Here is a 14,162-nt window from a genome sequence, read left to right as displayed (position 1 = left end):
CTCTTAGTTTTTCCCCATTAAGGATGATATTAGCTGTGGGTTTTTCATAAATAGCCTTTATTACAATGAAGTATATTCCTTCTAAACCTACTTTGTTGAGGATTTTTATCATGAATAGATGTTATATTTTGTCAAATGCTTTTTCTTCGTCTATTGAAATCATCATATGGTTCTTATCCTTTCTCTTATTGATGTGGTATATCCTATTGATTTGCAAATATTGAACCATTTTTGCAACCTAGCAATAAATCCCACTTGATCATGGTGAATGATTTTTTAAATATACTGTTGGATTTGGTTTGCTAGTATTTTGTTGAGGATTTTTGCTTATGTGTTCATTGGAGATACTGGCCTGCAGTTCTTTTGTTTGTTTGTTTTTTTGTGGTGTCTTTATCTGGTTTTGGTATCAGGGTCATGCTTGTCTCATTGAATGCATTTGAAAGTTTTTTCTATTTTGGGGGAATAGTTTGAAAAAAATAGGTATTAAATCTTCTTTAAATGTTTGGTGGAATTTGCCTGTGAAGCTGTCTGGTCCTGGGCTTTTATTTGTTGGGAGTTTTTAAATCACTGATTCAATTTCTTTGCTGGTAATTGGTCTGTTCAGTTCTTCGTGATTAATTTTTATATCTCTGTTTCTTATCCTAGATCTTATATAGGAAAGATTCTTTAAAAAACAACTATTGGTAGAAGACTTATTATGAGTTCTATTAACAAATTTTTTAAATGTACAGTACTATTGTTAACTATAGGCATGAAACATTCTTATAAAGAACTTATGACAAGAAATTAAAAAAAATATTTTATTTATTTGCAAGAGCATGAGCAAGGGCAGGGAAGAACAGAGGGAGAGGAAGAAGCAGGCTCCCTGATAAGCAAGAAGCCCGATGTGAGGTTGGAACCCAGAATCCTGGGATCATGACCTGAGCTGAAGGCAGATGTTTAATTGGCTGAGCCACCCAGGTGCCCCAAAAGAAGAAACTTTTCATAAAGATTTAGTTATTTATTTGAGAGAGAGAGAGAAAAAAAAACCCACATGGGCACAGCAGTGAGGGAGAGAGAAAATCTGAAGCAAACTCCCCTCTGAGCCTGGAGTCCTATATGGGGCTCAGTCTCATGACTCTGAGATAGTGACCTGGGCTGAAACCAAGAATCAGATGCTTAACCAACAGCACCACCCAGGTGCTCTGAGAAGAAACTTCTATAAAATGTCTAGGCTTCCTGAATCTGAACAGACTTAGTCACAGGGCATATAAGCAAAATCTAGAGTAGGTTAGGTATAGACGAGGTAAAAGTGGCTGGAGTCCTTTTCCTTGGAGCAGAAAAGGTTCTGAGATGAAGTTAAGCCATGGACAGAAGCAAGAGCCCAGCCTAGGCTGGAGATGGGAGTGTAGCAGCGAGTCAGGGCACACAAGCTGGTGGGGACAGGTAACAGTGCAGAGACAACATGCTTCTGGAAACAGAGTGAAACTGGTATCAGTGTCTTATACTAACTATGGGAATCTTAAGGGCAGAGCTCAACTATACAAAGATGGTAGTTCTGCAGCTGGCCAATAGAGTCAAGGGGCCTCTTTCCATCCTGTAGCAAACTCTCCCCAGTCCTTGGCAAACTCTGGCAAATCCTTGGCAAACTCTCCCCAATTTTTGGCAAATTCTGATCTATCCTGGGTTCATGAAGACTTTTAATTAGGCAGATGCTAAGTCGTTCAAGTCTGTAGCAGATCTAACAATTTAATAGGATCTAATACAATTCAGACCCTCGTGTTTATCCCTGGGAAGAACTTCCCACCATTAGCAACATTCACTCTTCTTTATTGGGCACCTACTGTTGAAAGTCCTGATGTTCAACCATGTGGGCAAGGGCTTTGAGCATCCTGTAATCTGGTAGAAAATACACACAAGGACAAAAACACCTGTAAGGTAATGTGTAATAGAGGTGTTGATGCTATTTCCTGATGCATAATATAGATGATAGAATACTAGAATTGAAATTCTAAAATATTTAAGTGAAATAGACCAGTTTAAAAGTCTTATAGATTTTAATTTATATGCCTCCTCTGTGATAACTGTATAAAAATAGTGTCACATTAAAGGCAGTATTTGAGAAGGAAGCAGCTCATTCTCCCTGATTTTGCATCCTGTTAACAGCGAAAGGAAGTCTCTGATGCTTCATATGTAAAAGAGCTCCAGGTAGCCTTAACCTTGAATGATTTTCCCTGGGTTCTCTGATGCCTTCACTCTTCAGGCTGGTCATTTTTAGCCCTGGAAGCTTTGTGCCCTTTAATCAGGCATCCTTACTTCTGTCCTGCTTCTACTAGCTCTGGGATTTTTCTGGCCAAAGTCTGGTGGTTCACTTTGAAACAATGGGAGTCCTGCCCCACCCCCATTGCCATCTTGGCCAGTGGGATTGATTTCTTCACCATTCAGTGTGATTATATGTCCCCGAAATACTTTTTAGATGGTATTGCTAGCATGTATATCCCACTTCTTGATGAATGTGTATATACATACATACACTTATATACATATATACTCTTACACATTCATGTATATATATTCTTATACACACACACACACACACACACATATCAGCTTTTTTTATTGACTACTGTCATCTAAGAATGCTACAATTTTATACCTAGCCATTTCAATACATGTGATTGTAATCTAATTTCCATAAGTCTGAGGAATCAGTTTGATCCCTCCTGACTGGGATTGAGACCCAGCGATTCCTGGGTTGTTTTCCTTGTAGGACATGCGGCTTTCAAATTTGAACCACCATTTGCCTTTACCCAAACTATATATTCAGAAAATGGCTCTGTGTGTCTTCTGGCGCGGAGTTACTATTTACAGCTACACTCTCCATTGTAGTGATGTCCTTTCCAAGATCCTTGTATAATATGGCAAGGGCCGGACATTACTATTTTCCCCTAGTACTTCTTAAGGCTTAGTTATTTCCTTTTGAACATCCCATAGATAACCTGCTCAGCTGCTCCAACCTGTCCTGCAGTATTTCCAACAGACTGGAAAAGGCTCTTGAGGTTGGACGGCATGTGGTTACTGGTCATCTTCTCAAGGGCTTCCACACATACTTTGTCCTCGACTTCTCCTTGTGAATACTGCTCTGGCAAACTCACCACACCTCCTCACCTGCCTGCTGAAGCCAGTGTTGAATGGGCCAATATCTGGCCCAGGTCTCTGGTGCCCCATTGGGCACAGGGTGCAGGGGTCAAAGTGACCAGCCAGGAAGCCCAAGGAGAGAAGGCAGTTGGTAGAGCACCCTGATCCCTAGCTGCAGAAGCAGGGCATTCTCAGTGGGGACAGTCAGAGGCCTGTCTCAGACCTCACATCTTGCCTAGTGTCCACATCTTCTGTTCTTATCCTGGAAAGGCACAGTTCAGGCCAAGAGGCCATTGTAGCTTGGGGCTCTCATGAAGTTTTTAGTTTGTTTTTTGTTTTTATTAACAGCTTTGTTGTGATATAGTTCACCTCCCATATAATTCACCCACTTGAAGTATACAATTCAATGGCTTTTAGTATATTCACAGATACTTTCAACTATTACCACTGCCAATTTTATAGTATTTTCATCACCCTACACTTTAGCTACCATCTCCGCCATAATTTCACCCTCTACTTCTCCAGTGCTAGGAACCCACTAATCAATTTTTTATTTCTGTCTTTGTTACCTTATTCTGGATTTTCATATGAATGGAATATAATATGTGGTCTTTCATGATTGGTGTACTTCACTTAGCATGATGTTTCAAGTTTCATCCACATTGTAGCAGGTCAGTATTTCATTCCTTTTCATGGCAGCATAGTATTCCACTGTATAGAAATGCCACATTTTGTTTATTCATCTATTGATGGATATTTGGGTTGTCTCCATCTTTTGGCTGTTGTTGATAATGCCACTACAAAATTTGGGTATAAGTTTCTGTGTGGGTATCTGTTCTCATTTTTCTTGAGTATATGCCAAAAGTAGAATTGCTGGGTCCTATGGTAACTTTGTTTAGTCATTTCAGGAAATGTCAAGCTGTTTTCCAAAGTGACTGCAGCATTTCACATTCTTGCCAGCTGTGTATGACAGTTCCAATTTCTCCACATTTTCATTAACCCTTGTTGGTCTGACGTTTTGATTTTAGCCAGCCTAAAATGGGGTGTGAACACCCTAAAAGTGTGTGTGAACTCATGAAGTTTTAGAAGGATTTGGGGGAGGATTTTCCCTTTCTAATATTTTCTAAATCCATTTTATATATACCTAATTTAAATGTATAAATATATATGTAAAACACTTTTAGGTGTGGTATCTATAAAAGCATGACTGCTAAGATGTCCTATTGTCTATCACAATAATGAAGGAGATGTCAATATTTGCTAATCCAAAATTCTTATTGCTCAAAACCAATGAGGGAAACTTTTTGTAATGTGTGAGGTAAGGGGAAGAAACAGGAAGGGTGGAAAAGTGGGAGCAGGTGGTATATTTTCAGATATGTTACATCTTTCCCAGGAGATTGCTCCATTGCTTATCTCTGTGTCTGATGGCTCCCTCTGTCTTTCAGGAGGACTGGCATTGGCCCACGTGCTCTTTTTCTACCTGAAGTACTTGGTGCTCTTCGGTGTCCCAGCTCTGCTCATGCGCCTGGATGGACTCACGCCGCCACCCCTCCCTCGCTGTGTGAGCACCATGTTCAGTTTCACAGGCATGTGGAGGTCAGTAATTTGGTTTATGAAAGCCCTCTGGGGATGTCCAGTGGGAAGAGCCGTGGCTTGGCAGACTTCAAAGAGTTTGGGCCGCTGTCCTTTCTCTGTCCCCCACTCAAGGCGCATTTGGCATTTGGGTTTCTTCATCTAATACGATGACAATCTGTGCTTTCTGAACTGCTCAAAAATACTGTCAGGCTATGAAGATATGTGAGATAAGAAAATTCTCTCCAGGCTATGTACAGATGCACAAAGGTTTATGTTTAAGTGGTTTCTTACTAACTTGGGACATGCTGCAATATATTATTTTATTGCTCCCTGTTTTTTGTGAAAATGACTCTGTGTATGTGAAACTGTCAATTAAAAACAATAGAATTAGGATAATAGCATAGGTCACAGTTGGCATTTACTAGCTCTCAGACCTGGGACAATTTACTAAATTTCTCTAAGTTTCAGTTTTCTTCTCTCTTAAATGACAATAATAATAGGGTGATAATACCCATAGTCAAGAGTTGTTTTTAATATCAGATAAGCTAATGTATTTAAGGCATTTGGCACATGGTAGATATTTACAAATGTTAGCTTTTAAAAAATTTTTTTTAATTGGAGTTCAATTTGCCACAAATGTTTGCTTTTATCCTTGTGTTATTCCTCTGCTTGGTGCACATGGATAGACAGATGCATTTTCTGAGTTTTCTCACTCTTCTTGATTTTGCCCCAGAAAGGTAGGGTCAACCTGAAGCTTTTGTCCTGAAAGATCCCTCAGCCCCCCTGCTGTTTCTGATTGTTGCCCTCCAGATGGGCTTGCCTACTGTTGTGTGTTTCTTATCACTTCCTGTATGTAACAAGTAACAGGGCTTGCTTTGCGATTTCAAATTTAATGTAGGAAGCTGAGACTGGGGACCTGCACCATCATAGGGTCAGCACTTTTTAGGCATCTCCATTTCCCCCATCCTAGCTTTGGCCCTGCTCAGAGTTGCTTGTCTGGCTCATTCACCATAGTAAGTGATTGTAGATGCTGAGTTTTTTTAAGCCTCTGTAAATGCATTTTATTATTGGTTCAGTTTGCTTCTTAGGATTAGAGATTTCCTATGGTTATTGCAAGTAATGTTAAATAATTGCTTTGATTTGCCCTTAATTACCTCATCAAATATCAAGGGTTGCCCAGTTTTATTGGCAGGGTCGGAGAATGCTACCAAAGGGGTTCTCTCAAGCCACGGGGACACAGAGTGGTTCTTGGTTGAAAGGTGAGCCTGTTTGGGAGGCTCTGTTAACTTTTGACCTACTGATAAAATTAATTCACTGAACAAATGGGTCGGGACCCAGCATGATTTAGGGTCACGTTACCAGTGACTGGTGTGCCCTTAGCATGGTTTCTCGGTCTCTTTGTGAATGCTTGCCCTAATGCATTTCTTGGGAAGCATATTCTCCTAAAGGGCTTCTCCAGGATTGGTTGGTGTAATGAAAACCATGACTCCTGGGCAGGCATGTTAGCTCCAGGCTCCTTGTCCATAGATCTCAACCCATTGATTGTCACAAGAGGCAGTTTAGACTGTTGACTGTATTTCACATTCAGAGTAGTTGTCTTCTTGTCCTTTATTATTTTAATTAATTACTTTTTTGTCCAATACCCTCTGTTGTCTCTCTACAATAAAGGCAGAGAGAGCATGTTTGCCAAGACCTTTGTCATTTTCCATTAGAACTAACCTCAAATCATGTAGACTCCAGGTTGTCGAAACACTCCACCATCCCTCCCAGTCAAAGTTTTAAGACAGATGTGGGTGAGAGAGTAATAAAAGTTGCTGTGAGGTGGAAGCTCTGGGGTGAGCCCTGAGAGTGATGTGGTCTTAGGCAGAAGTGTTTACAAGAGCTTGTGATGGAATAACAAACATGATCTTTCCTGGGAGTGACCTGGACTTTTATCCTGGCTTTTAATTTAATTTTTAATTAAAAAATATTTTATTTATTTATTCATGAGAGACACAGAGAGAGAGGCAGAGACACAGGCAGAGGGAGAAGCAGGTTCCATGCAGGGAGCCCGATGTGGGCTTGATTCCCGGACTCCAGGATCAAGTGCTTGGCCAAAGGCAGGTGCTAAACTGCTGAGTCACCCAGGCATCCCTTATCCTGGCTTTTTAAATTTTAAGCATATACATGGGTCTAGATTTTCCCCTTAGTATTTTTCAGTTTGATGAAGGGTTTTCTAGATTGCCAGTTGTACTTAGAAATGCCTGGTCTTTGTTCTTTACGCACAATGACCATTCCACATTTAGTAGTTGAATTTAGGAAAGGAGGTCAACTCTGTGCTATAGTGAACAATTTAAGGCTCAGAAGAAGTAGTTTTGAATTGAAAAAAAAAACCCAATAAAAATTATAGCTTCTTTTTTACACCATTTATGGATATTCCTCTGCCCATCAGAGGAAGTTTACCATGTGGTGTTCAGGGGCTGGTAGCCTAACCCTACAGTGGCCCTGGTCCTCACTCTAACTTTTATCTATAAAATGCACATTGAGGGAAAATAAAGTTTTTAATTTCTAGTTTCTATTTACATCTAGCTTTACATTAATATTTCTGGGCCATCTATTGAGGCCTTGAGGCAGATAGGGAATTGCTTTCTGTTCCTGGATGTAGGTCTGGGAAAAACTGAGTCAGGAGTAACTGTGAAAGCTGGCCATGCAGATTATTCTGGGCAGTGGCAGCCATTCACACGGTGGCACAAAGGGAAGAGTGGATGGGCAGTGGAGGGAAGCAATTTAAAAACAGTCTTTGCAGATTGTCTTGTGGTTACCTGACCTTCTAGAAAGTCCACACTGAATGAGTTGTAGAGCCAATGATGAGAGATGAATTTTTAGCCTCCCATTTTAAAAGCAGCTTACACACCTGAACACCGTGCTGACTGATTGCACCATATTTCAGTCCACTTAACAGTGAGAGAAGACTTGAAGCCAGCAGCCCGCTGTATCGGAGAAAGCTGAGCTCTACATCATAGAACAGATGAAATTGGCCATCAGCAAAGAGATAATGTTCCTTGACATGCTAGTTCCAATTGGTCATGAAAAATTGCTGTTCACCCAGACAGCCCTGACCTGAGAGTTAGGAGCCAATGTTTGCTTATTTATTTTTCCCTTCTAGCTCTTTTCTTTCATATAATTCCTGTTCAGATACTTGCAGGCATAACAAAACCCCGAGGAGTATGTGTATTCCCCCTTGTGTGATTTCTCTGTGGCCTTACAGACCTGGGAAATTGAGAATTTTCTGCTTAATTTTTAGGTTTCATGTTTTAATTTAGGTAGGCTGAGATCTGTAATGAGCATCTTTTGCCGGGAGTCATTAAAGATGACATTGCATGTCTGAGGTTTCAAATTAGGAGTCTGATCATGTTCCCCTGATTTGATTTTTAGCTATGGAAGCAAAGTGTGCAAAGTGATAGAATTTCCCATGGTGGCTGGTGAGTTATGGGTCAATTTCAATTATCTCAGGAATCTCGCACAGCTTGCCCTCTGCCTTTCTTGAATTATGATGCTCTCAGGTCTTCATAGGCAAACTCATGCATCACAGCTTAACCCCGAGAGATTTGGGCACTGCTAGACCTTAATGTGTGGGGACATGTTGGGGCTGGGGCTGGGGAGGAGCCTGAGCCCCTTCTTTCAGTGGGGAATTGATTGCATGAACTTTTAGGTCAATAGAAGAATTTAGGTTCCTAGATGGGGAGTTGGTCCAGGCATGTGGTAGATGGTGAAAACTAGCTCTACAGACTGCTAGCTTTACATTTAGTCCTGCCTTTGAATCATGTCTGACCTCGGGTTGTAGGACAGGATGGCAAGCACGGAGCTGGTGAAGTACACACCATGCCTACCAGCCTGCTAATAACCAGGAGCTTGCTACTTACTAGTTGTGTGACTTGGGCAAATAATTAAAATGCTCTGGGCTAAGCTTTTCATTTCTAAAATGGAGATAATAGTACTTGCTGCATAGGGGCCATGTGAGGGTTGACTGAGCCTGGTGTTTAGTAGGTCCTTGGAAAGGGATAGCTTCTTCGTTGTTTTGCACTTGAAAACCTAGCAAAACCCAGAGGTAACTGAGAAATCAGCCTGTGGATGGGCCAGGCTGGGGAGTGATGGGACTGGTCGGGGAAAGGCTTCAGTCCAGCTCTGAGCCTGAGATGTGACAGCTCAGAGATAAAGGCTGTGGAGAGAGCTCGATCCAGTTGTTTGTGCCTCAGTTCTCTCTACTGTTGAATGAAAAAAAAAAAAAAAAAAGGACTCTTATCATTAGATGATGTCTATATTCTCTTCCGGTTCTGTCTTTAGGTGAGCCTCAGCCACACTGGATGGGGGTGACCACCAGTCCCTGGTGGTAGAGTACCGTCTCCCTCACTACCCATGTAATTGGGTAAAAAGTCACTTAACTTCCTAATGCCTTCGTTTTCTGACTTTATTTATTTAAAATAAAGCTCATCATAGGACTTGCCTCCCTGGGTTGTTGTGAGGGTTCAGTGAGACCACTGCTAATGCAGGAACACAGGGCAGGCACATGGGAGACACCAAGATATTAGCCGATAATCAGAATTACAGATGTGCAAATGGACTTTACACCGGTCGCTTTTTAATTTCCCAGAAAAGACAGGCCTGAGAGCACGGGCGGCGGAAGGAGGTGGAAGGTAGCAGAATAGGTGGCAGTATGTGGAAGGCACAGATTTCAAAAGTAAAGCACAGGGTCCCCGTAATCTGCACCGATTTGACCTCTCCCTCACCTTTAGGGGGAGATCTTCTACTAGTTGGTTTCCAGCTACTGGAATCACCTCATATTTTATCTTTGTCTTATCCTATCTCAACAGACGCAGAAAACATATCTTCCTTCTTCTGACAGTTGTGTTTCAAAATCCCTTTACCTTTTCCTCCACACACAGACATCCATAAATCAGAGTGAAAAGGAAATACCAAGTTGAAGCAAATTTTATGAACCATTATTACATTTTGGTTCCTGGATTTATTTTGACTTCAAAGATAGATACCCTGCTCTCCTCTCCATTTCCTCCCTGTGTGGAGGGTGTTTTCAGTGCATGTATTACTGGGCAAACTCTCAGCCTGGAGGCTTTTAGAATAAGCAGAAGTCTGGCACAAGAAACACCGTGGGGACACCTGGGTGGCTCAGTGGTTGAGCACCTGCCTTTGGCTCAGGTCATGATCCCAGGGTCCTGGGATCAAGTCCCACATCAGGCTCCTTATGGGGAGCCTGTGTCTCTGCCTCTCTCTGGTTGTCTCTCATGAATATAAATAAAAATAAAATCTATAAAAAAAAAAAAGAAGAAACACTGGGGTGTCTTCTAATGGATGACTCTTCGGCTGGTCACCTGTGACTGGAGCACAGCCTTCGAGAGTCCAGATCTGGAGCCTGTCTGCATGGGGTTTGAATCCTGGCTCTACTACTTATCATCCAGTGACTTCTCTGTGCCTCAGTTTCCTTCTCTGGAAAATGGCGATGTTCCAGTGCCCAACTCTGGGAGCTGACGCTCTGAGTCACACTGCACCGGAGGCCTCTACTTGCTCACACCCCAGCATCCCGTAAGCTCTTGGAGGGCAGTGATCAGACCTTGCCCTTGGCTAGCCCCGTGTCCCCAGCACCCTCCAGCATTTAGTGGGTTCTCAGGAAGTCTATGCCACGGGGAGGAATGGTCACTTTTCTTGACCACCCAGTCATTAGAGCAAACTTTTCAGACGTTTTGATTCGGGAGCCGCGCAGGTCCTCCCTGTAGTGCGCACTGTCATGTGGTTGCTGGGGACGGTCCCTGCCGTGACCACTGCTGGTGCTCTGCCTCCTTTGTCTCCATGTGTTTCTCAGTAAGTCTCAATAGTCAGTGTGGTGAGGTTTTGTGTTGGCTTGCAGGTTTCTTGCGAGCGAATCTTCCTTGAAAGGAATGAAGGGTGCACACCTTTTTAGCTTAATTACTCTCATTATCATATCAGACATCATGCCACATCCCTGAGAGCGGATGGAGGAGAAAGTGGCAAAGTACAAGGAAGAAAAGAGAGTCCATCCAGACTCTGACATGAGAGAGGAGTTTGACAGCTGTTTGTCTTTGAGGACAGGAGTTTTCTGAGGGAGGCCTGAAAAGTAGAGATCCTAATCACTTGGGTGGGAGATGAGAACCTGGGGGTAGGACTGGGGGTGAAGCCTTTCTGGAACCTGCTCTCACAATGAGTAATAGTAAGACTAATAATAGTGATGGTAGTAACAGCAGCCCTGACATCTGCAAGCGGCAAACATATCGAGCCAGGCATACTTCTAAGTGCTTTTATATATTTATTTAATCCTCCCAAAACTCTATGTAGCTACCAGTATCCCCACGTTATAAATGGTGAAACTGAGACACAGAGAGGTTGAGTAACTCTCCTTAAATCACACAGCAGCTAGTAAGTGGTAGAGCTGGGGTTTGAACCCAAGTGCTCGTAATCACTACCTTCGCCTGTCTCTCCAGCTAAACGGACCTGTAGTGAATTTCTCTTCCAGGGTCTGGAGCATGAGGCTTGTGTGACAGGATCTGAGACTTGGGGGTATCTGAGAATGATGATCACTGATGGACGACCCCCTAGGAAGGGAGATGGCGCAGGGAGGGTGGAGCCAGGCAGTGGTTTGGCCTCCATGTACCAAGGGGTGAGGAGAACGGGAGGGCATTTGACCCTGAGTCACTGAGTGCTCTGGAGTAGTGGAGGGTCCGCTCTCCTGTTAACATCTCTTATGTTATAAACAACAATCCAGAAACAGCTGCTTGAGTGGAGATGGGAGGGGGGTTCACCTGGTGCCGACATAGAAACTTGGCTCCATTTCTCTGGCCAGTGTCTCCTTCTATGTGGAGCTTGGCTGCTGGCCCTCCTTGATGGCTGTCCTCCTCCTCCTCTGTTTCTGGATCTCATGTTAGGCTGGGTCAGATCCCATTTGCCAATAAGAATGGAGAATTGCCCCACATCTGTCAGTCTTTAAACATCCAGGACCTCAGCACTATTAATTTCTAATTTACACCTTCCCTTCAGCATACTAGTGTTGCTTTTTGCTCCACCTCAGATCGGAGGATTAAAACCAAAGTGCAGCCTGCTTTTACTCTTAAATGCTTCTAGATATTTTGATGTATCAGTTTTATATTTGTATGCAGTTAGATCTTTCTCTGCATAGTTTCTGACTTTGGTGATGAGCTGAGGAAGTCCATTTGAAATTTATTTATTTTTATGTAAGGCAGGAATTCCTCCTTTGGGGATTCACAAGCTACTAAAATGATTTCTCTTAGAATCTCAAAAACCTGCTTATCGCAGACTCCACATCATCTAACATAGTGCCTGGCACATAGTAGGCACTCAACAAACAGGTATTTCCTGAGTCAAAGATGAATGATCCCCTGTGCCCTCATATCCTTGAAGAAAAGATAAAAATGGACTTACTTTTTTCCCCTATTTATTTAGTTTTTGTTTTTATTGAAGTTCAATTTAAAAATTGACTTACATGTGAAGTGTAGGTCTAACTTATTTCCAGTGGTTAAGTTGCCATCCTAACTGCATTTATGGTGATATCAAATGCCATCTTTTGCCATATTATCTATTTCCTATGTGGTACCTGAGGCTTTTTCTGGATCCACCTTGTGACAGCATGCATTCTAGGTTCTGTGTTTCTTTACAGTGTGAATATTTTAATCTTTTTTTGTATTGAATGACTTACCATTAGAATCCCAGAGGGAATTTGTGTTACTTTATGGGGTCTCGTGAAAAAAAGAAGGGGATGAGTAAAGAAAACAGTTTTATTTTTTTTGTTAGAGGCTAAAAGCCAACCAATCAACCACCACTACCACCATCACAAAAGCAACGAGGTAAAATTTAAAGGACCTTCATTGTTTTAGGGACGGGGAAAAGGCAGAGATTATTCTCTGTTCTCAGTGGGCTGGGAAGGAGTGAACCCCCAACCATGAACAGTCAGTGGTGCTTGTGCAAAAAGAAACAATAAGGCTCGCATTCAGAGTCCTCTGAAGAAAGTAACAGGGTTAGGTAGGTGTCACCTGGAATGGGAAAACTATGCCCAAGGTGATTCTGAAAAACTGAACCCACAGATTTTCATCCTGGAACTTCCTATTTACTGCTTCTCCTCTCTGTTCTGTCTTTTTTTTTTTTAATAAAGATTTTATTTATTTATTCAGAGAGAGAGAGAGAGAGAGAGAGAGGCAGGCAGGCAGGCAGGCAGAGACACAGGCAGAGGGAGAAGCGGGCTCCATGCTGGGAGCCTGACATGGGAGTCAATCCTGGATCTTGGGGATCATGCCCTGGCATGATAGTATATATCATGATAGTATATATACTATATAATGTCTGTAGCCCTGGCCATGGGAGTCAATTTGGCCCAGGATTAGGAGGAGCAGGACCAGCTACTTTACTTATCACATGAGAGGAAGGGAGGCCCTTGCTTCTGTTGCCTTGAGTGAAGGATGCTCCTGGTATCCCAGATTGCCATTCTCAGTGCATATTTCCTAGGAAAGTTGGTCTAAACCGTGGTCAGATTCCATATTATTATTACAACTGGCCTGAAGAATAGGACTCAATTAGTGTATAATGGAATCATCTTTGAATGTTGTTAAATGGCAAACTATGAACCCACATCTAGATTGTGACTGAGTAGTTTGGGATAGGGTTCACTAATCTGAATTTTATTCAGCAGCTAACATGATTCTGTAGTCCACAGACCACACTTCAAGAAGCATTTGTGACTGCTATTGTTGGCTTTCTGACAGAGGCCAGAAATCTTGACCTAGCCTTCAAGGCCCTCCCTGATCTGGTCCCTGCTACTTTCTTTCATTCTCTGTATTTTTTTAAAATTTCTTTTTGTTGGAGTTCAATTTGCTAACATATAGCATAACACCCAGTGCTCATCCCATCAAGTGCCCCCCTCAGTGCCCATCACCCAGTCACTTCAACCCCCTGCCCACCTCCCTTTCTACTACCCTTTGTTCATTTCCCAGAGTTAGGTGTCTCTCATGTCATTCTCTGTATTTTTTTAAAAGGATTTTATTTACTTATTCATTTTAGAGAGAGAGAGAGAATGTGTGTGCTCAAGCAGGGGAAGAGTGGGATGGGGGGAGAAACTTTTAAGCAGACTCTCTGCTAACCATGGAGCTCCATGTGGGGTTTGATCTCATGACCCTGAGATCAAGACCTGAGCCAAAATCAAGAGTCAGAGGCTTAACCAACTGAGCCACCCAGGTGCCCCAGGAGTATATTTTAAAAAGAAGAATAAAGAGAGTATTTCAGGAAAGGATAAACTGGTCACCAGAGAGAGTCCAATGCTTCTGGGAGCTAAAGGGAGGGGAAGACTGGAAAATGCTTTTCGGTTTGGTCAACCGGAAGTTATTACTGACATTAAAAAGAGTGCTTGTTTCAGTGGAGTAAAGGGGCTGGGAGACACATGTGAGGGGTTTCAGTGT

The 14,162-nt window shown here is 42.4% G+C and overlaps 1 protein-coding gene across 6 annotated transcripts in view; it reads left to right on the top strand.

Annotated features, from left to right (window-relative positions):
- HHAT (hedgehog acyltransferase) overlaps window positions 1-14,162 on the top strand; it is a 347,101-nt gene that overhangs the window by 120,034 nt on the left and 212,905 nt on the right. For all 6 annotated transcript variants that reach the window (XM_077902212.1, XM_077902208.1, XM_077902207.1 and 3 more), the window contains one exon: window positions 4,563-4,713. In XM_077902212.1, coding sequence (XP_077758338.1) covers window positions 4,563-4,713 — 151 coding nt within the window. The remainder of the gene's footprint in view (window positions 1-4,562; window positions 4,714-14,162) is intronic.

Source organism: Canis aureus, chromosome 6 (genome assembly GCF_053574225.1).
Source record: "Canis aureus isolate CA01 chromosome 6, VMU_Caureus_v.1.0, whole genome shotgun sequence".
Taxonomy (NCBI): domain Eukaryota; kingdom Metazoa; phylum Chordata; class Mammalia; order Carnivora; family Canidae; genus Canis; species Canis aureus.
The sequence above is the reverse complement of the archived record's forward strand: the minus strand, read 5'-3'. Positions and strand labels throughout refer to the sequence as shown.